The sequence below is a fragment of the Trachemys scripta genome, chromosome 3 (genome assembly GCF_013100865.1).
Source record: "Trachemys scripta elegans isolate TJP31775 chromosome 3, CAS_Tse_1.0, whole genome shotgun sequence".
In the NCBI taxonomy this organism is placed as follows: Eukaryota; Metazoa; Chordata; order Testudines; family Emydidae; genus Trachemys; species Trachemys scripta.
Genome location: NC_048300.1, coordinates 149,725,200 through 149,746,936, shown reverse-complemented (window position 1 = coordinate 149,746,936; position 21,737 = coordinate 149,725,200). Strand labels below are relative to the sequence as shown.

Genomic DNA, 21,737 nt, shown 5'->3' with positions numbered 1-21,737 from the left:
GAGAGGAGGGGAGTGATTTCAAGCTGCAGGGGAGAGGAGGGGGGGGTCTGGCTGGGGGTGTGGATAAGGTTTTGGGCAGTCAGGGTACAGGTAGGGGGTAGGGTCCTGGGGAGCATTGGGGGGGGGTCTTAGGAGGGGGCAGTTAGGGGATAAGTAACAGGGAGGCTTAGGTAGGGGGTAAAGTCCTGGGGGGCAGTTAGGGGCAGGGGTCCCAGGAGGGGGCAGTCAGGGGACAAGGAGCGGGGGGGAGGGTTGGGGGTTCTGAGGGGGGTGGGAAGTGGGTGGGGCAGGGGCGGGGCTAGGGCGAGGCTCCTCCCGTCCTCTTTTTTGCTTGCTGAAATATGGTAACCCTACTCTTATAGACCAAATAAATTCCACTCCTAGTGGAGCTGGCAGGTTGAACAACTGAGGTTTCCTTTATAGTGATGCATTCTTGATGTTTTTTCACAGTAGTAACTCCGCTTCCAAAGGAAGGGAAATCCTTTTAAGACATTTCTGACATCCACCTTTCCAACAGGCACTCCTATTACTCTGTCCTGAAACCAACATTCTCTGCAGGTTCCCTTTGGATGAAGTTAAAATGCTCTATACTTTCCCCAAGTTTCACATCTATAGAAATGCATCCCAGCTTCCACTACCATGTATTTTAGGTTGAAATAATTCCATTAATGCATCTTTTAATTTTTCATAGTCACTTTTCACCTCAAGTGGTAAATTTCTTCTTACACACTTCTTTCTGATTCTCTGAGTAACAGAACTGGCAACCTAAAGCTGTCTCCTTCATTCTATCTATTTAGTTTTGCAGCTAATTCAAACCACTGTCCTAAGCAATCATTTCACCATCTACTCTGCTGAATAACTGGCAAATCCTCCCCTCCCCCCAAAACAGTTATTTCAATCTGCTTAGCAGCCCTCTCAGTTTTGCTATTTCTGTAACCATGGTTTGCTTATGTTATGGATACACAGACCCCACTAGCTGTCACAAGTTTGTACTCCAGTTGTCCTACATTTCAGATTTCCAGCTAACGAACATGTATCCTTGGAAAATAAAGGAATATATCTGCATGGAATGATGTACCTTAAGCTTGAACATTTTTAAATGTAAGCTGTTCTTCAAGATAAGGAATACATTTTCTTTTATGCCTAAGCATTTTGAGTGAATCTGTATATAAATAATAGTAAAAATTAATGAGTCACAGTTAAAAATGAAAACATAGTCAGGGCTACAAAGTTGTGGATCAAGATGGAATAGAGCAAACCTAATACTTAGTCCCAACAATTCCAGTCTCAGGGAAGGATCAATTCTTAATCTCCTGAAGCCATATATCAGGACACGATACCCTCCAATTGTTCCAGTTCCCAGCTTTTTAAAGGGTTTCCTTTACAATCTCAGTTTCTCTATGTCTAGAAACATCCAGTTCTTCAATTCTGGAAGGTCTTGAACCTGACAATTCTTCTCAGCCTCCAAACCTGAATACTTAGCCCTCTCTGAATTCAAAACTGAACAGTTCTCTTTGAAATCCTCTTCTCACATTATGCTGTGTCTTTCACCATCAAAAAAAAAAAGCTCTCTCATGCACTCATATTTCAGTCATACAAACTTTTAAACTTATATAGTGATAAGGAGCTGAAACCTGACCCTTCTTGGGCTAACATGCCCATGTAAACCATGGACTTCCCTGGCTGAGGGCTCTTCTTCACTTCCATAAAGAGATCGAAATTGTTAGAAAATATGTTCTCAAAAACTTTGATCCATTCACAGAAATTCTCCTTCCTCTTAGAGTATGCAGATAAATCAGTTATTCTGAATGAAATGAACTCTTTGTAATAGGGTTATAAAAAAAATCAATTCCATCAACTAGAGACTCCATTTTCTAAAGCATGTGCCTTAAATGCCTTTGAATAACTGAATCTGTACCAATGCAAAAATAAAAGTGTTACTCTATTACCTCAGAGTTCCTTGAGAACTAAGTTAAGAGATTTTCTTGTTTTCCATCATGCTATCTAGCAATTAAAATCATTCATATATGACTTACTGGAAGTCCACGGCCTCCGGGCAATCCAGGTTCACCCTGCAAATAATAAAAGTATTATTATTTGTCAAGCTATAATACCACTCTTGGTGTTGTACACAACATTTAGGAAGATATAGTTCTTGAAGGCTATGTACTAAGGGAAAGATTCTGCAATCCTTTCTCACGTTGACTAGTACTTAATCGAGCAGTCCCATTTAATTCAGTGGAAATTTCTACTCAGAGTGAGAAAAGGACAGGGAATCAGATCATAAATATTATAACTTTGAATTGTTCTCTTTAAAACAAAATAAACATTTTGTTTTACTCTGTATTAGTGTTCTTATGTTGAAAGTTCCTACATTTGAATTGTTGAGGAACTGAGGTTTTGTAGCTATGGTGCTGGCTACGTATGGTGATAGCAGCTATTATAGGGCCCAACCATGCAACAGGCTGAATACCCCCTGAGAGATGCTGAGCACTTTCAACTGCTAATGAAGTCAATGGGAGTTGAGGGTACTCAGTGTCTCAGAAGGAGGGTCCAACTGAGTCGGGATTGCCTTCCATACTAATTAGAAAAGACTGTAGAGTCTTATTACCCTCATTATTCCTTGACTTTAGCAAAGCTTTTGATACAGTCTCCCACAGTATTCTTGAAGGCAAGTTAAAGAAATATGGGCTGGATGAATGGACTATAAGGTGGATAGAAAGCTGGCTAAATCGTCGGGCTCAATGGGTAGTGATCAATGGATCCATGTTTAGTTGGCAGCCAGTATCAAGCGGAGTGCCCCAAGGGTCGGTCCTGGGGCCGGTTTTGTTCAATATCTTCATTAATGATCTGGAGGATGGCGTGGACTGCACCCCCAGCAAATTTGCAGATGACACTAAACTGGGAGGAGTGATAGATACGCTGGAGGATAGGGCTAGGATACAGAGGGACCTAGACAAATTAGAGTATTGGACCAAAAGAAATCTGATGAGGTTCAACAAGGACAAGTGCAGAGTTCTGCACTTAGGACGGAAGAATCCCATGCTCTGCTACAGACTAGGGACCGAATGGCTAGGCAGCAGTTCTGCAGAAAAGGACCTAGGGGGTTACAGTGGATGAGAAACTGGATAGGAGTCAACAGTGTGACCTTGTTGCAAAGAAGGCTAATGGCATTTTGGGCTGTATAAGTAGGGGCATTGCCAGCAGATCGAGGGACGTTATCATTCCCCTCTATTTGACATTGGTGAGGCCTCATCTGGAGTACTTTGTCCAGTTTTGGGCCCCACACTACAAGAAGGATGTGGAAAAATTGGAAAGAGTCCAGCAGAGGGCAACAAAAATGATTAGGGGACTGGAGCACATGACTTATGAGGAGAGGCTGAGGGAACTGGGATTTTTTAGTCTGCAGAAGAGAAGAATGAGGGGGGATTTGATAGCTGCTTTCAACTACCTGAAAGGAGTTTCCAAAGAGGATGGAGCTCGGCTGTTCTCAGTGGTACCAGATGACAGAACAAGGAGCAATGGTCTCAAGTTGCAGTGGGGGAGGTCCAGGTTGGATATTAGGAAAAACTTTTTCACTAGGAGGGTGGTGAAGCACTGGAATGGGTTACCTAGGGAGGTGGTGGAATCTCCTTCCCTAGAGGTTTTTAAGGTCTGGCTTGACAAAGCCCTGGCTGGGATGATTTAGTTGGGGATTGGTCCTGCTTTGAGTAGGGGGTTGGACTAGATGACCTCCTGAGGTCTCTTCCAACCCTGATAATCTATGATTCTATGAAAAAGTCTATAAGTATGCCTGTAAAAAATGCATCAAAGACTTAATATCTGACTTCATTCTTACCTTTTGTCCTCGGGGTCCAGCTGGGCCAGGCGATCCATCAGGGCCTGTCAGTCCCTTGTGAAATAAAGTGTAACATATTAATGTAACTCATATTTTCGTTAATCACAACAGAAAACTCTTTAAAATATAAATCACTGTGAAATTGTCTTACAATGCAAATAGTTTAGTGAAATACAGAGATGAAGCTGATTTACAAAATTCTAATCCATATCCAAATTCTGCCAAAGTTCAAGGTGAGAGTTTGTGGCTATTATTATCATCACCTGGGTTATATTGCCTTCAACACTAACCTTGTCTAAATTCCAGTTAGTAAGAACAGGTGACCTCAGATTCCCTTAAATTTTTCCAAATCAGAGAAATGTTCTGAATTGCTAGACAGATAAACTTTTGTGACTTATGATTAAAATGTCAAATTTCTATGTTTGTCCTGCATAATCAGTTGTCCATAGTGAAAAACTGGAACTAATTTCAAGAATGTATCTCAAAAGGATACTTGAATGTTTGAAATTAGATGAGAAAAATTGATGACCTTTTGGTGATCTCCAATGAAAAGGTCCCACCCTTCCTTTCATATTCAGCTCAATATGAATATGGAAATTAATAGTCAGTCAGTCATCCCCCTAAAAGCCTCTGTACTACATTAGATTTATACCCACACCTATACTGTTCATATGTTGTATAGATTATCCATACATATAAGGCCATATTTTGACTTCAAAGCATAACTTCAATAACAGCTACACATAGGCATCCAAAATAGACTATTGTTGATAGTATTAAAAATGTACCTTAAGAGGTACAATCATTTTGAACCAAATGGTAGCCCTATGTACGTAATAAGGCACATGGCAGCCACTTACTTGCTATATATGTCAGCTAGACACCAGGCTGACCAATCAGGAAGATAGTTAGGCCTAGGGAGTTGGGGAAGGGGAATAGAAGCCACATCTGCTTTGTGCAAGAAGGGAGAGGATGGAAATGACTTCCCCAAACCACTCTTCACAGCAGCCCTCTGTTTATCTCCTCACCCTTGTCTTCCTTCCCAAAACAAGTTGAAGAGGTTACTGTTGAGGAAGAAAGGATAGGGAGCAGGGCCCAATTGTATGTGGTAGCACTCTGAGGAAGGATCTCTCCCCTTTCTACTTCTGATTGCAATGATAAAGGACAGGAATTCTTTTGTCCCCAGACTAACAGCTCTACTGAGGCCAGGTTAGCCATGACCTCATTCTGTAGGCCATAGTAAACCATTCAGTGTCCCTGTCATTCAGCCAAGGAGGAACTGGCCCTCATACCACACAGAAATATTGGAGTAGGCCTCCCCTGTCTCATCCCTCATCCAGCTTCCTGATGTTCACAGATGGCAATCCAGGAGGGTGGAATCATAAACCCAGCCTCTGGGGAATACTATGGGGTTGCCTCAAGCTAAATGAGATAGCCACACAGATTCAGCTGAGACTATTCCCTGAATTAAAGGGTCACGTGGCTGATACAGGTTGGGTCACGATTTAGCCCTTAAGCCATACTTGTGCTTCTGACTAAAACTAAAAAAAAAAAAAAAAAAAAAGGTAATTATAACTGGGAGTTCAGTAAGGATTAATTTGTCCTCAGTCATTTTATGTGGCTTAATAATTCAAGAAATCTATAAAAAAAAATCCTTGCTTTTATGTTTGTCCAATATTTTCCTCTTTGGTGAGTTTCTAATAATTCAGTATGTGACCCAAAAGGCTTTTTTCCTGCTAACTTACTTTCTGGAGCTTACATGGTCATTATGGACAATTACTGTGCAGTATTTTTTGTTCAGTTTATTATAACTGGCAGTGGAATAATTTGTAAGAGAAAAACAAGATTAAAGAAATCAGAACTGGCCCAGCAATTTAAGGATGAGGAAGGACAGTATAAATGAAAAACCCAGATACATGGTATTTTTAATTCTATGCCAGTTGGGTGCACAATGAGTGTATATTAAGGTCAATTTGTGTAGTCTTCAACTGTAAACATATTTACATTTTACTATTTTTCACTCATTCAATAAGACTGGGGTATATGCAGGAGCAAGAAGGCATCAAAAGCACCTAAAACAGAACAGCTTCCATATGGGGAGAGAATAAAAAGACTGGGATTGTTCAGCTTAGAAAAGAGATGACTAAGAGGGGATATGATAGAGGTCTATAAAATCACGAATGTTGTGGAGAAAGTGAATAAGGAAGTGTTATTTACCCCTTCATACAACACAAGAACCTGGGGTCGCACAGTGAAATTAATAGGCAGCGGGTTTCTAACATACATAAGGAAGTATTTTTTCACACAACACTCAGTCAGTCTGTGGAATTCTTTGCCAAGGGATGTTGTGAAGGCCAAAAGTATAATTGGGTTAAAAAAATAATTAGATAAGTTCACAACCTTCAATGGCTATTAGCCAAAATAGTCAGGTATGCAATCCTGTGCACTGGGTGTCCCTAGCCTCTATTTGCCAGAAGCTGGATGGGATGACAGAGGATGGATCTTGATAATTGCCCTGTTCTGTTCATTTCTTCTGAAGCAGCTGGCACCAGCCACTGTCAGAAGACAGTATACTGGGCCAGATGGACCATTGGTATGGCTGTTCTTATGTTTTAACTGAGGAGCTCAAGAAAATGATGTGGTTTAGGTGACTGAGTTGTCCTGAAAGGGGAAACAAAGAATCTAGAAATTGAGTCTTGCCAGGAAAGTAAAGGAGAAAAAGATTTTCAAATATTTGGTTTTATATTTGGACTTTGCTTATTGTTTTTCAGTTTGCACACAAAGGGTCTCAGGGACAACTCAGTGAAGTCAATTTGGAATATTGAAATTAATGTGAATTTTAGCAAGTTCAAATCTCTATTCTATTATGGATTTTGAATCTTAAACAGGTTTTAATAAGAATTTTTAGTTTACCTTTTGCAGAATACTTTTACAGAAAAACAATCAACTTCCAGCATGTTTCATTTTCAAGTTAATTTAAGCACTTCCATATAATTCTCCACCCTTTAAAATTGCTGAGTCAGGTCTTAATATTACAAATTATTTTTCTGACATTTTTATATAAGCTACACAGTAATGTGCTTAAATCCTTGCATAAGACATAAATACCAATATGACAACTCCATCAAAGCAAAGAACTACAATGGATTTGTTCTAGCTTTCCATCAAAATAAGATTCCCTTGAACCTTAGTTATTTAGGCCCTTGTGTTGTTCCCCATGAAGAAACAAAGTTACAAGGGCAGTAACAGTCATATATTATTCTGAAGGAAGGAAGGAAGTCCTCCTTACTTCAGAATAATATATATTCAAGTCACTATTTCTCTTGGGATTCAGTTTCTCCTGGGATCACAGTTAAAGTCCATCCATAAGCTTCAGCTCAGTAAAGCATAATCATTACTTTACAACAGTTCCACATAGCTAGCTGTCTCAAATTTGGATGTGCTAAATGTGACATACTAATAGTTTTCTCGCACTTACAATGTCATGTATTGCTACTGAGGAATAAAAATTCTATTTAGAGGAAATGTTTATATAATATAAAATGAGTGGGATGTGTTAAGCAACACTCGTAAAGACCATCAATCATCTGCTTAGGTATTTAAATTAATTTGTATTTTCATATTATATTTTGGTTTTCTAAAATTATATAAGGATAATGAAAATCCATATTTAAAAAAACTTGCACAGTCTCCTTCTTCATTTAAATTGTAAAAAATGGACCTCATTTGTTTCCATAAGGCACTTGAAAGCTTGTAATAATTTTGTAACTATATGTTACAACAAATACATTCACATTATACGCTACATTAGCATTCTATCTGAAGTTACTGAGAAACTAGTGTTTCTGATTAACACTACCACCAGACAGTAATCCTCTGGTTATTTTCTTCTTATACTATGTGTTTCCATGGTCCATGGTTATTATTTAAGGCATAAAGTTTTCAGATTAGATTATTGCTTGACCAGCCAGTATAAAGCTTCATAATCAGAAAATATTGAAAAATATGTGACAGACTTTTTTTCCAGTTCATCTTGTAGGGTGGAAGATTTAAAAATATCCATTTCTGACTGAGTTCATGAGTATGTTAAATCCGTGCATGAGCTTTCTATCTGCTGTTTTAGTTCACAATCCACTGCTCTTCTAATATGAAATAAAATAATAATGTAAAATAAAAGTTTGCTCTTCAGCAGTAAATTCCAGATCTCTAAAACAAAAAACCAAAAGATCACAGCTTGTCTCATGAAGAATGACTCAAAACAACCCTTGATTTCCAGAGGATTGGATCACATTTTAAATTTATTCCTTCACATGCTAGTGTGTTTCTTGCATGAGTCTTCCATTTAGTCTTTTTAGGCTCTCTCATACAGATAACCTCCCTTTTCTTCATTCTGTCTCAATGTTCCCTAAGAGGAAGTTTCTCTGTTTGTGCCCCCAATTGCCCTTATAGTTGTATGGGAAAAGTGAATGCGATGCTTCCACAGCCAGGGCAAAGTGAAACAATCTGTGCCTAGTTCTTAACATCCTGGAAACTGCTAACGCCCCCTGCAGACCAGTTACAACAACTGGAAATGAAGAAATTGCCTCAGTCATGGATTCCTTGCTTATTTCAAGAGACAGGTCTTGCCCTTTCCTGTTGGTCAGTAGGGGGCAATTCGAAGTGTCTCTCTGTCTTCCTTTGCTGTTCTCCTTTTTCTCATCCCACAGCAGAGCAGATCTGATTCCCCTGGTTGCTCCCAGAACCCCCGCAGGCAGGAGAGGAGCCAATGAAGGATGCTGCCTGGCAGGTCCTGATGCTGAGACTCCATTCATAGAATCATAGAATATCAGGGTTGGAAGGGACCTCAAGAGGTCATCTAGTCCAACCCCCTGCTCAAAGCAGGACCAATCCCCAGACAGATTTTTACCCCAGTTCCCTAAATGGCCCCCTCAAGCATTGAACTCACAATCCTGGGTTTAGCACGCCAATGCTCAAACCACTCCCCCCAATCTTGCTTGGCTTTCATTTGCCCACAAATGCCCCTGGTTCCCATTAATTCCCAAAGCCTGGACTCCATGTGGAGGGCAGTGTGCACACCCTGGTTTACAACAGGACATAGGGTGGGAGAGGGCGCCCTTCCCTGATGCAGCCACCTGTCCCCCAGCACATGCAGTAGCTCGACTCCTCCTCCCTTTCCCTTGTGGCAGCTGAGTCTGTTCAGGCTGTACGTAGATGAACAGTATGGGCACCCACACATGGGACTTTCACCAGGTCCCTCCCTCCCAATCGAATCCTTCCCCTTTGACTTACACTCCTCTCTTGTCACAGCTCTTGCCCCTCCCCAGAGCAAGGGGGGAGAGAGCTGTTTCTCTGTAACTCCAAACAATCCTTGCTCTGTTATCACACAAGGAAAGGCTGGAATCCTCAGTCCTCCCCAGGGACCTCAGTCCTCCAGACCCTGTGCCCAGTCTCTCTAACCACCTCCCAGACCAGCCCAGTGTGTAAGAGAGAGTCTTTCAAATGGCAGCCAGATCTTTCACTCATGCACGGCTGGCCATCTGGGTTGTAATTAAACCAAGGACCTTAGAAGGAGGTTGCCTCCCTACAGAAATAGCCTAGAACTAATTATTTTTCCAAAAAAGAAGGCAAAGTCTACTCACATCAGCTCCTGGCTCTCCTGGCATCCCGGAGGCACCTGGTTTGCCTGGCTCACCATCCGGACCCTTCAGGATTCAAATGGACAAAGAAATAATGTATTTTAGAGTGAGAAGCAAGCAGAGCTGGGTCGATCCTGTTGTAAGATCGAATGCAAAGCAATGTAAATTACTTACTGGAGGACCTGGGGGGCCATTGGGACCTCTGTCTCCCTAACAGGATGTAAAAGAGAAATGGTTTAGTCAGCATCCTGTAGAGTCCTGAGGTGACACTAATAAACCCATGTGCAAAATGTTAAACAGATGATCAGGAATGATCCCTAATTCACTTCTATTGTGTAATCCCATATAGTTCCTATTATGCAGAATAATTCTATAGACCTACTGTATGCTATCAAGAATAATCCTGTATAGTTCTTTACAGATTATCAAGAATAATTGCATATGATTCCTATCACATACTGTAATAAATAATCTCATGTAATCCTTTTTACAGACTACCAGACTGCCGTTCCCCCACCACCACCACCCCACACACCCATTACTGTTTCAGCCGATGCTGAACAATAATTCCTATGAAGGTTATTAAGGACAATAGAGAGTGCTGCAAATTCAAAGGATCCCAAGAGCTAAATACTAATGTAGTAAGAATAATTCAGGTGTGTGCAGAAAGCATTCCTAGCTGCCAGCTGTGGTGACTCATGCATGGGAGACACTTACATCGATGCCATCGATGCCAGGAACTCCTGGTGGACCTGGTGGACCTGGGGGGCCTTGCGGACCTGGGGGGCCTCTCTGACAAGGAATAAAACAAATTGCAATTAGACAGTGGGCAGATCCCAGAAAACCTGCAGCAACTTGGGGGTAAAGGTACAGGAACGGGGAGACCAGCCCATGGGGAAAGAACTTCCAAAGGCTTCTAAGTGGGCTCCTCAGTTACCAGGGCCCTTAGCTGACCATACAGTTGGTCTTGTGCACCTGATGATTAAAGTAATTGTCATGTTGACCCACTAAATTGCATTTCCCCTTGTTTAGTGACTGCCAAAATGTCCATTGCAATCTGAACCAGGATTACAAATTGTCAAAAACTCCCTGTCCTTGTCTATTGTCATTCACCCACTGCACAAAACAGGCATGCCAGGGTTTATGTCACTGTGTAACTGTACAGTACGATCTGGGCTTTGCAGAGCAAAAGGTTTGGGGGTAATATTCGCATCAGAAATTCACTAGCCCGGCCCTTGAAAAATCAATATAAAAACAGTGAAGGAAAAATAATAATGTTCTTTGTGAATAACGCTTTGAAATTCTCCACACCTATTCTAACAAGCTCATTCAGCCTAAACAGAAGAGACTCTTCTTAAGAGTTTGTGTTAGGAAGAAAAGTTTAAAAATACAGCCCTTCTCTGCTCTCACTAATGTATTCACTGCAATAACATTTTTTTCCTTATAAAAAAACTCCTGTTACCTGTCCTCACAAGTACATTAAAATCTACAATCCTGGTTATAATTAGCCTTCTCCACAGGCTGGGCTCCTGAGAGGGGTGTTAGCAGGCACTGCATATGTTTGAACCCAAAGAAACGCGTTCTTTGAAAGAATGTTTGAAACCCTCGAGTTCTATAATATACTGGACTGTTTTCTTTATTACTAAACTCCAACTGCCAGGCAAAGCAAACCTCACAATGGGGGCTTTGTGAGTGAAACCTCAAGCCCCTACAGGAGGAGGTGATGCCCTCAGTCTGGCAGGAGCTGCCAGAGTCTGAAATCTCCGGTCCCATTCAGGCAGTCCTAGCTATAGCCCCTGTCCTTCCTGCTCTTTTTCCAATGTTACTGGCATTTTAGGAATGTTTCTTTCTTAGAGCAGCCTCTCAAGTTCTTATTAAACTGATGATTTTCTTACTTGCAGTTTAAACCGTGCCATACCACTGCTCATTGGCACATTGCATAGAAAGGTTCTGTTCAAAGCAGTTGTAACCATTGCATCTACATCTCTTTGCTTAACTTATTTTTTCCACTTTAGAAATGCTAATGTGATTTCAGTTTTAAAAAAATACAGTTACAGCCACCACTTCTGGGATAAGACAACCCAGCCATGAGACTATTGGATTTTGAAAGGCATCAGATGCCAGGCAAGAGGACAGGAGATTGTCCTCAGCTTCCCAGGGACTTTGTATAGACCCTTTCTCTTTGCACTGAGCAGGCTTTCTTTCCTTAAAACTTACCTCCGTGGCAGTCTGGCTTATCTGCAATGAATAAGAAATGTATAATAAAAGTGTACAACTTACTTGAGCCAGGCAAAGGCACATAATTTGTAGAAAAACCCCTAAAGGTAACGATCCCCTGCCCCGAGCAGTGCTAGTCATGGTCACTTCTCTGCTGGCCAGCAATGTTTTCCACTCTGTTGCTCTTGATAGATTTTAGGACCCGCAAGACATACAGTTCCCCCCAAGTGACTCCACTAGCAGCAACAGAAAGGTAAGCCCTGCTTCAGGCATCTGTTTCTTCTGTTTATTAATGGCCTTAGAGGAGGGTAATGGGGATTGGAGGAAATCTGAATGCTAGGAAGGAGGGGATTGAATGACACCAGCTCCTTTAACCCTTTGCCCTGCTGCTGCTGCTCTGACCATGGTCCTCAGCAGCAATCCCTTAACTTTCTGAATGAGTTACCAAGAGAGAAAAGCAAAGCTAGGCCATGGTGCTTGCAAAGAGCCCCACTCCCTACAGAGGCACACATTTTAAATCTCTCTGCCTCAGGTAGTTTGATAAGAAAAAAGTAAGAAAGCAAGAAAAGAGTTAAAACCATGAGACCGTTTTGAAAGGAACCAAATCCCAGATACATATGTTAAATATAGGTTACAAAGTAGCAGCCGTGTTAGTCTGTATCCGCAAAAAGAACAGGAGTACTTGTGGCATCTTAGAGACTAACAAACGTATTTCAGCATAAGCTTTCATGGGCTACAGCTCACTTCTTTAGATGCATAGAGTGGAACACACAGACAGAAGATATTTATACATACAGAGAACAAGCTTATGCTGAAATAAATTTGTTAGTCTCTAAGGTGCCACAAGTTCTCATGTTAAATATAGACATCTATAACCTTAAGAAAAATGAGGAGACCGATAACTGCCGGCGACCCAGAGGAAAAGGTTGAAGACGTAGACCCAATGATAGTATAAATATTAGGAATGTAAGGGCAAGGAAGCCCCTTACCTGTCTCCTGGCTGGAAGTTCGCTACAACTTTCTCTTTGTGGTCTCAGAGGGTCGCAATGAATCAGCATCCACTGGATTTCAAACTAGTGAAGGGGATAAAATGAGATTAATTTATTTCAGATGTTCATGCTTGCCAGGTCTGAATAACAAGAACACTCTGATCAGCCATCTCTGGGTTTTAAAAGTTGTGTAGTAGAAAACAAGAGCTATGATTACAGTCAAAGGGATATATAACACATATAACACTTATAGTTCCTGGAACATTAAGCATAAATAGCAGGTGCTCAACAACTGAATGGTATCAGATTATGGAGCTTACTTCTTTAAAACAGACCGGCTAGTTACCTTCAGCTCTTCCCTTGCTCTAGCATCTGTTTGTGTATTTAGAAAGGGGCATAAAACCTGTTGTAGGAATTAAGGGAGAAGGAAGTCTACAGTTGGTCATGTCCAAGAACAAGTGCTCTTTCATGTTTATATTATGCTGTGGAAGTTGTTTTATTAATGAACACACATTCACAAAATGATTTCCTTAGGACTAGAAAGTTATGAGGATAAAGAATGACAGGTCTGACAATGAATGCAGGAGTCGAAGACCTAAGAAGGAGGAATTCTAGAGTCCTGAATCATATATACACTAGAAACATTCTGGGGCGGGCTGATATACCTTTGTGAGATTTCACATCTTCTTCAATATTTTCACATTGACTCTGTAAAATGACCCAGAAATAAAACCACTTCTTTGCCTCTAAGAACTAACAACTGATCCTTTATGTGTCTGCATAGATGTGGAAAGTGTACTTTACATACCCTCTGCTGGAAATGACTGGGTGAATAGATGCAGTAAATAGCTTCAGAGGTATGTCCTCTGGTATGTAATGTACCATATGGTACATTAAATACAGGTACATCCATGTAAATTATATTAGTACACCTCTTTTTGTGAGATCTTAGATCATTTTCCCATCTCATTCTACATGATTTTTGTGGTCATGGAGCTAATGAATGGTTTATTCCATGTGTTTTCAGGCTGCAAAACAGGTGAAGGGGTCACAACATTCCCTTCTTTATGACGAGATGGAATGGGAAGGAAGGAGCGTGACTCTTTTTTCTGTTGTAAAATATACTCGTAATATGGAAAAGGTCAAGATCTGGTCTTCCTGAGAACCTCAAAGAAGAAGTTTGAGTCTTTAGGACTTTCATTTCCTGGTTAGGCTCCTGTTTCCCTGATTCTTTCTTATTGCTGATTGATGTCACATATCTTCCCTTCAACCCTTCCACTGTTTAATGCCTCAGTGCTTCTTGGTCATCTTCTCTGCTCCCTTTGGGAAATCTCATTGTCCTCTTCAATCTTGGTCATGATTTCTATGCAGCCAGAACCCAGCTTACATCCCCCTTGACTCTTTCTTAGATCCCTCCATTCCCATCTGGTTCCTTATGTTGACTTCCTCATTTCCACATTACTCCATACACTGTACCTTATTAATGCTTCAGAAATTGAAGTCCTTTACTATCACATCTATGTCCTCAAGTTTGCTAATTGCCACCTCCATAAAATTGCTAGAATTCTTCTTTACTTTGATTCTGCCTTTACTGAAATTCTTGCAATCAAATCTTTATTGTTCTTGATATTAGGGCTGCAAAGTCAAACACTGAAAAATTAGTGAATGCCAGAATTAAGGGTTGTCATGTACAAATTTCAATTGGGTCCTTATATGTATGCATGATACTACAGTTTTCAATTACATGATCACATGCTATTTTTTTCCACAGGATCCCTGCCTCATTCAGTGCACAAGATGGAAAGGCTTTTGGAATGATTCATGGTTGCGTACTGAAGGAGACTTGTCTGTAGAACCCCTGCCTCATTTATTGCAGAAATTGGAAGGTGTGTAGTGAATGAGGCAGGGGATTTTAGGAGGCGAAAGCATGGTCTTTTAAACTAAAGGCAGTTGAATGTTACTCTGGAGAACTGGATTCTACCCCTGCCTCTGCCACAGAGATGTTATGCAATGCTGGGCAAGTCACCGAAATCAAAATTTTCATATTTGGCCACTAACTGTGTGTTCCTCATTTTCTGGGTGCCCAGTGTGGGGGACAGATGTGCAGAAGTGTTGAGCACTTACAGCTCCAACTGAAGTCAATGGGAGCTGTGGTTTGACATATAAAGTGCTAACTAATGCTAAACACAAAATAATCAGGCCCTCAGTTTCTCAAATTGTTCATCCAAAATTGGTGAATACTTGACAACTTTGACCTTAATCGCTCTATGTCTCAGTTCCCCAGATAATCTCACAGGGGTGTAGTGAAGATGCATTCATTCATTTTTGTGAAGAGCTCAGATAGTATGGTGACAGCACCATAGAAATGCCCCATTAAACAAAAACACTGAATAACTACCATTCACTGAATGAGGAAGGGTCCTGTGGGAAAAAATGACCATGTAATTCAAGACTATATCATAATACAGACTCCCAAAGGCGAAGGGAGACGGGGATGCAAATTAAGGTTGTACTGGCACCCTTAATTCTGGCATTTCCTAACTTTTGAATACTTGACTTTGCAACCTTAATGTTATTTTTTGGATGTAATGTATAACTAGGCTTAGATGAAAGCTGTTTTTAAAATGAAAAAAAAAAAGTTTAACTATGAGTGAATTGTTCAAAGCTACAGCTGGCTTGGAGCCCATTAAAGAAAAGAGAGTGACCATTTTTAAAGAGAGCAACTGCAGCCCAGCCTTGCTTTATAAGTCTCTTCCCACATAACCAAACTGTCATAACCAAACTGACTATGGATTATATTCTGTTGAACAGGTCATGAAGGATGACACTGTTTTCCTTGCCTCAGAGAAATATTTTGAGGGTGCTTTACACACATATGAGGATACTTTGTCATACTTTCTTCCCACATACTTCAGTACAAAGAGTTATTAGGGGAGAAATGTAGAATTGAGGTGCTCAGAAAAGAACATGAAGATGTCAGAACTAATATAAACTAAGCCTATTAAAATAGCTTTTCTCATTTCACTATTTTCTTGTGTTTTTTAGCAATGGATAATGGAGTCATATGTGAAAGAGACATGGCGACAAGTGCATTTTAAAAACTGAAAATAAGGGGTCAATCCTGCAAGCTTTACTCATGTAAATAGAAATTATTCATGCATGCAGCCCCATTAATGCCCAGGGGATTATACACCTGAGAAAAAAGTAAGTTGCATAAGGTTGCACACAAAGTTAATTATGGTTAGCTAAAGATTCTTTTCTGAATCATTCTCTCTATCAAATATTATACTTAAAGCAATTGCAGTATATGATGTGTGATTTTTACCACTATGTTTTTTATATATATATACACACACACACACTAAATCTTGTCACTCTCATCTTTAGTATGGTTGATTTAGAATATCTAATTTCATATGCCTGTATTATAGAATTATGGGTATGTGATGGAAATGGTTTAACTGGGCCCTAATGTCAGTTGATTACTTCATCATGCCCAGGGTCTGCTACAACCCATTCATTTCAAAATTCTTTTGTAACCACATGCAAAGCACACCATTTTACAATGCCTAGATACTACAGTGATTGGTGTCTTATAAATGCAATAATTTAGTGTTTTATAGGAATTAAATGGTTAATAGATTAACATCCATTTTCCAATATTGCTAGGGAGGTTAATTTATTATATATTTAAATAGCAAATATATATTATTTGGGCTAGTTCTATTTTTCTTTACATGATCTCATCCCTTAAGCGATCTGGAAATGCCTGTAAAATGCCAACAGGCTTGCAAAACATTAACAATAGAGCCAAAAATGCTACTGTTTTATCTGTGCTGTGCAAGAACTGAAGTAGCTTAAGCATAAGTGGGATCTAAATGAGGCCTGAGATTCCAAAGTAGTATTTGCTGTACAATAGCACAAGAGCCAACTCCAACTGAAACATTTAGCTGTCTAATATGCTTTAAGAAAATGTGTTCCACTGCATTTAGAATAAATCTAAAACATTTTCTATAATCTGTTGAACTACCTGTTCAGTGAATTGACATGTGTGTGCCTCATTGGTTTTATTGCCATCTAGTGGGTGATTCAAAGGGAAATACAGCTGTAAAAATACAATTAATCAGATCTGTATTGAGATCCTTTTGATCTTTATTGATGCTCCTCTCACTTAAATCACTGATTTTACATCAGTGTAAAAGAGCAGTTAATCAACCCCCTGGGTCCTTTCATTAATTCTTTGATATACAGCCTAAACAGTGGTATTTTTAATGTGGGTTATGTAAGGTCAATTTTCATGAGAGTTACACTGTATAATCCTGCAATACAATCTTCTTCTATGTAGTTTACAGAAAATCAGTGTTTTGTATTGGGGTGTTTCAGTATGCAACTGGATACTCGGAATATGTGAGAAGGGAGAGTTTGGGAGGAAAATACATGCTAAATAGCAGGCGAAAAATGGAAATCACCAGCACAAATGAACAAAATAAATTGAGACTATTCAGAAACATGAGGTGCCTCAGTTAGAGTAATTACTGAGTGAAGTTAAAACCAGATTATCGCTCATATATGCCTGGGGCTCCCAGAACAATCAATGGCAGCCTTAGTAATTGGAATTTATATTGAACTGAACTCTTGTAAACAGTGTCTTTACATGAAGAAGGGGATTTATATATTAGAAGGGTTAACTTTATACACTGGCACAGGTCACTTGCTGGAGGATTCTCTGCACCTTGAGGTCCTTAAACCATGATTTGAGGACTTCAGTAACTCAGACATAGGTTAGGGGTTTGTTACAGGAGTGGGTGGGTGAGATTCTGTGGCCTGCGTCGTGCAGGAGGTCAGAATAGATGATCATAATGGTCCCTTCTGACCTTAAAGTCTATGAATCTATTCAACTGTTCTTCAGCAAAGTATTTGCTGTATTAAGCATATATAAGCATTCTTTCAACATTAGGGGTAAAATCTTGGCCCCACTTAAATCAATGGCAAAGCTCCCATTGGCATAAGTGGAGCTAGGATTGTAGGTATGTTCTGTGTTCCAATTTCTTTTACACTATATTCATTGCATACACACAAGAGAAATATTATTCTCCATTAAGCTCCAGTTTTCTGTGAAGTTTAGCCTATAGATTGTCCTATCAATATATCTTACAACTGTTAGAAACACTGATAAATGTACCAGCCTTATGCCCCTTCCTTTGGACATGCTGAGTTTTAAGGTCTGAGAATTCATAATATCCTGGAGGAAAAGTGGAAGCAAGATGCTCTTTAACTGAGCCTCTTTCTCAGGGAGACTGGAGAAAATCTGTGCTAAAATAGTGGCAATGGGAGAAATGCTCACACTCCCAAATTCATGCTCTCAGAAAATGCAGATGGAGGGGTCTGTATGCAACTACAATATATAAAAAAACTGGAGAGGATCCCATGGTAGGAAGGGCAGGTAACACAGATGGGTCTTGTAAGATTACTAATTTGTTATGTTCATATTGGTTTACAAGAGCTTGTAGCTGAGCTTGAGACCACTAGTTCCACTTGCCTAGTGAGCAACAGAGGAGGCTCAGACGAATCAGAGTTGGCTTGCAGCAGAATCACCTGATTGGTCAGACTGCCTGACTGGTAGAGGGGATCAGCAGGCCTGCTCTTAAGAACAGCGGCAGGGTGCTGGCTGTTTAAAGCCCATAGTTGTTCCCACCCCTTCCTCACTCTCAGGGAACCAGCTTCTGACCCTCATTCCTGACTTCAACTCTGGCCTTGGACTTTAGTTCTTATTCTAGGGTCCAATTCCTGATTTCCAGCTCTGGCATCTGACCTTTGGCTCTGACCCTGGGCTCCTTCTTCCGGTTACCAACTCCTGCTCTAAACACTAGGCCTGACTGCCCACATCTCTGTATCTGATAGGTAGCATGTTATCTGCTGTTTGTTGAATTTATACTAAAGTAAACCAAGAATACTCTGTACATTCTGAACCCATCTGGTACCGTTTCTTTTTTTTTTTTCTAAGTTTCACTTCCTTTATGTCTCTTTTTCATTGCAGGATTCCCCACCTATATTCTTTCAATCTGATTCTGCTTCTTCAAGGCCCTACTTCAGTACATCAATTGCTTGTGTTAACTGACCATTTGTAACAGGAGTTCCACCTTTTGAACTTCAAATACACAGCATAAACACAAGTAGAAAAAAATGTAGGCAACATCTTTTACAACACCCAGGCCATTGGCTGCAGCACACTACATTTATGCAATTCTCCTAATCTGCGCTATGGAACAAATCCACCTCCCTGCATTGCATGCTGATAAGAGCTGCCTTTTAGATGTTACATGCCATTTAACTGGTCAGACTGGTTAACCTATTTAAACATATAAATTAAGTAGGAGTATGTCCAGTTTTGGTCCCGCCACTACAGACGGGATGTGTACAAATTGGAGAGAGTCCAGTGGAGGGCAACGAAAATGATTAGGGGACTTATCATGACTTACAAGGAAAGGCTGAGGGAACTGGGGTTATTTAGTCTGCAGAAGAGAAGAGTGAGAGGGGATTTGATAGCAGCCTTCAACTACCTGAAGCAGAGTTCCAAAGAGGATGGAGCTAGGCTGTTCTTAGTGGTGGCAGATGACAGAACAAGAAGCAATGGTGTCAAGTTGCAGTGGGGAAGGTCTAGGTTGGATAGTAGGAAACACTATTTCACTAGGAGGGTTGTGAAACACTGGAATGGGTTACCTAGGGAGGTGGTTGAATCTCCATCCTTAGAGGTTTTTAAGGGCCGGCTTGACAAAGCCCTGGTTGGGATGATTTAGTTGGAGTTGCTCTTGCTTTGAGCAGGGGGTTGGACTAGATGACCTCCTGAGATCTCTTACAATGCTAATCTTCTATGATTCTATGATTGCAGCTTGGGGGTTAGCTCCAGCAAAATGCAAGTGCCTACAGTGAGGTGCTGTACATCCTCCATTCCCTAAAACCAGTGGGAACTATGGGAGCTCAACACTTTGTAGCAACAGTCAATTAATCACTATTTTATTGAAGTTTTATTCCTTTCTTGTTTTCAGTAACAGGAATAAGTTTGTAGCTAACCTATGATAAAACACTGGTTTATATAACTGACCTATAATTATAACTAGGAGACTGGGGAAATCCACAGGAGTTAGATGACTAAATATCTTTGAGATCCTTTGGGTCCAGATACTCACTTGAAGTCAGTGGAGCTTCACCAGTTTTACCTCATCTGAGAATTGAGACGGAGCATTTAGAATTTGAACAGTAAGGGGCTAATGGGTGGGTATTTTTATCACAAACAATTGGCAAGGCCTATTTTCAAGAGGGTCTTTTTTCCATTTTCAAACTATAATGTACTCTGTATTGTTTAGTTTCTATAATGGATTATTTGGTTTATCCTTGGATAAAAAAGAATGATAGCATACAATGTAAAGCCACATGAACTTTTAGCCACTGAAAAACGTAACAGTAACCTTGATCATAAATCCTTGTAAAGGCTCAAAGGCCAACATAATTTTCTAACAGAGCTATACCAGCAACTCTCCTTAGCAATCATAGTGACAACAAACGATAAATAATTTATCTTAAAATAACATATTTTTATAGTACACCAATAAAAAGCCAAGCTATTCTGTACGATAAATATTGGAAAAGGAGACTAGGAAACTCAATTTATTTCTTTTTAAAATTATACTACTCTAAGTAATATATTCCAACAACACATTTAAATGTGTCTTGGACCCCCTAAATAACAAAGAATGTTGAGGTATTTATATAGTATACAGCATAGTCAATTAGAGTGAAATGCTTAGAACCTCACCTCCCCCCCACCCGCCAACAATTGATTTCTTTATTCGGTTTAAAGAGAACGCAAAAAAGGCAGGTAGAAACATATACTAGTGCAAGATAAATGAAACTTTTAGGGTTAATAGTCCATCAAATTGGGTATTATCTGTGACATATATTCAAGGCATGTTGTTTTCCATAGCTTTTAAGGTCAGACAGGACTATTATGATGATCTAATCTGACCTCCTGCATAACACAGGCCATAGAATTTCACCCAGTACTTTCTGTACCAGCCATAAATTCAGATTGAGCTAGACCTTATTTTTTAGAAAGACATCCAGACTTGATTGAAAGATTTCATGTGATGGTGAATCCACCTCTCATCTTGGTAATTTTGTTCCTATGGTTAATTACCCTCTCTGTTAAAAATGTGCACCTTATTGCTAGTTTTCAAGGCCTGTCTTGTGCCAAGCACTGCATCCTTTCAAACTTATGCCTTGGTTTTGATTTAGCCTTCTCACAAAAATAATATGGTTGACAACAAAAATATCTTAAGCCTGACTTGATTCAATTTTGTTGGAATAAAGAGCTAAAACTTAATTTTAACCCTAAATTAGTCTGTACTTTTTAAAACCCCTTAGTTGGTCACAAGATATTTGAAGATATGTTCACCAGAAAAAATGTTACAAGAGAGATTTTCTAGCACTTTTTCTGTGATATAAGATTTTGAAACTTACCGGAACTGAAACTTGAGAATTATTTATAAGTTTTCCCAGCAGAGCAAAGCCATCCACGTTGATTTTTCCCTTGGGCTTTATCTGTAAGGATTCTATCATAATGCAGTCAATAAAAAGCGTGACATTGCTCTTTTCCACGCTGACCATAACCTTGTGCCATTGGGAATCAAACAAAAAAGGCAAATGTGAAAAGGTTGCAGTCTGGAGACTTCCATCCAGCCCTTTATAAGAAAACTCAAGAGCCTTTGTTTGACTATTAAGCTTCACTCCAACTTGTTCTTTTCCTGACGAATCCTGGACCTGCCAAATACTCCAGCTTTTCTGAAGTGTGCTTCCAGTCATCCGAAATGTAGTTAGAAAAGAATATTCATCAGGCAATCCATTGGGATACAAAAACCTGTATAGGATCAAGCACAGTAGATTGGTTTTTGGAGGGGAGTCCTCTATGACTATCATCTCTGAGAGAAATAAGAGTCCATCACTCAAAGGAACCATACTACAACTACTATCCTTCTGCAGAGGAGAACTTGAGGGGAACCC

At 40.0% G+C, this 21,737-nt stretch overlaps 1 protein-coding gene across 1 annotated transcript in view; it reads right to left on the bottom strand.

Moving 5' to 3' along the window:
- Positions 1–21,737, bottom strand: part of COL9A1 (collagen type IX alpha 1 chain) — a 95,809-nt gene that overhangs the window by 62,365 nt on the left and 11,707 nt on the right. The window contains exons 5-12 of the mRNA XM_034766225.1: positions 21,198–21,594; positions 12,681–12,764; positions 11,692–11,712; positions 10,192–10,266; positions 9,649–9,684; positions 9,478–9,540; positions 3,839–3,892; positions 2,037–2,072 (exon numbers count right to left, since the gene is read on the bottom strand). Of these exons, the coding sequence (XP_034622116.1) occupies positions 2,037–2,072; positions 3,839–3,892; positions 9,478–9,540; positions 9,649–9,684; positions 10,192–10,266; positions 11,692–11,712; positions 12,681–12,764; positions 21,198–21,594 (766 nt within the window). The remainder of the gene's footprint in view (positions 1–2,036; positions 2,073–3,838; positions 3,893–9,477; positions 9,541–9,648; positions 9,685–10,191; positions 10,267–11,691; positions 11,713–12,680; positions 12,765–21,197; positions 21,595–21,737) is intronic.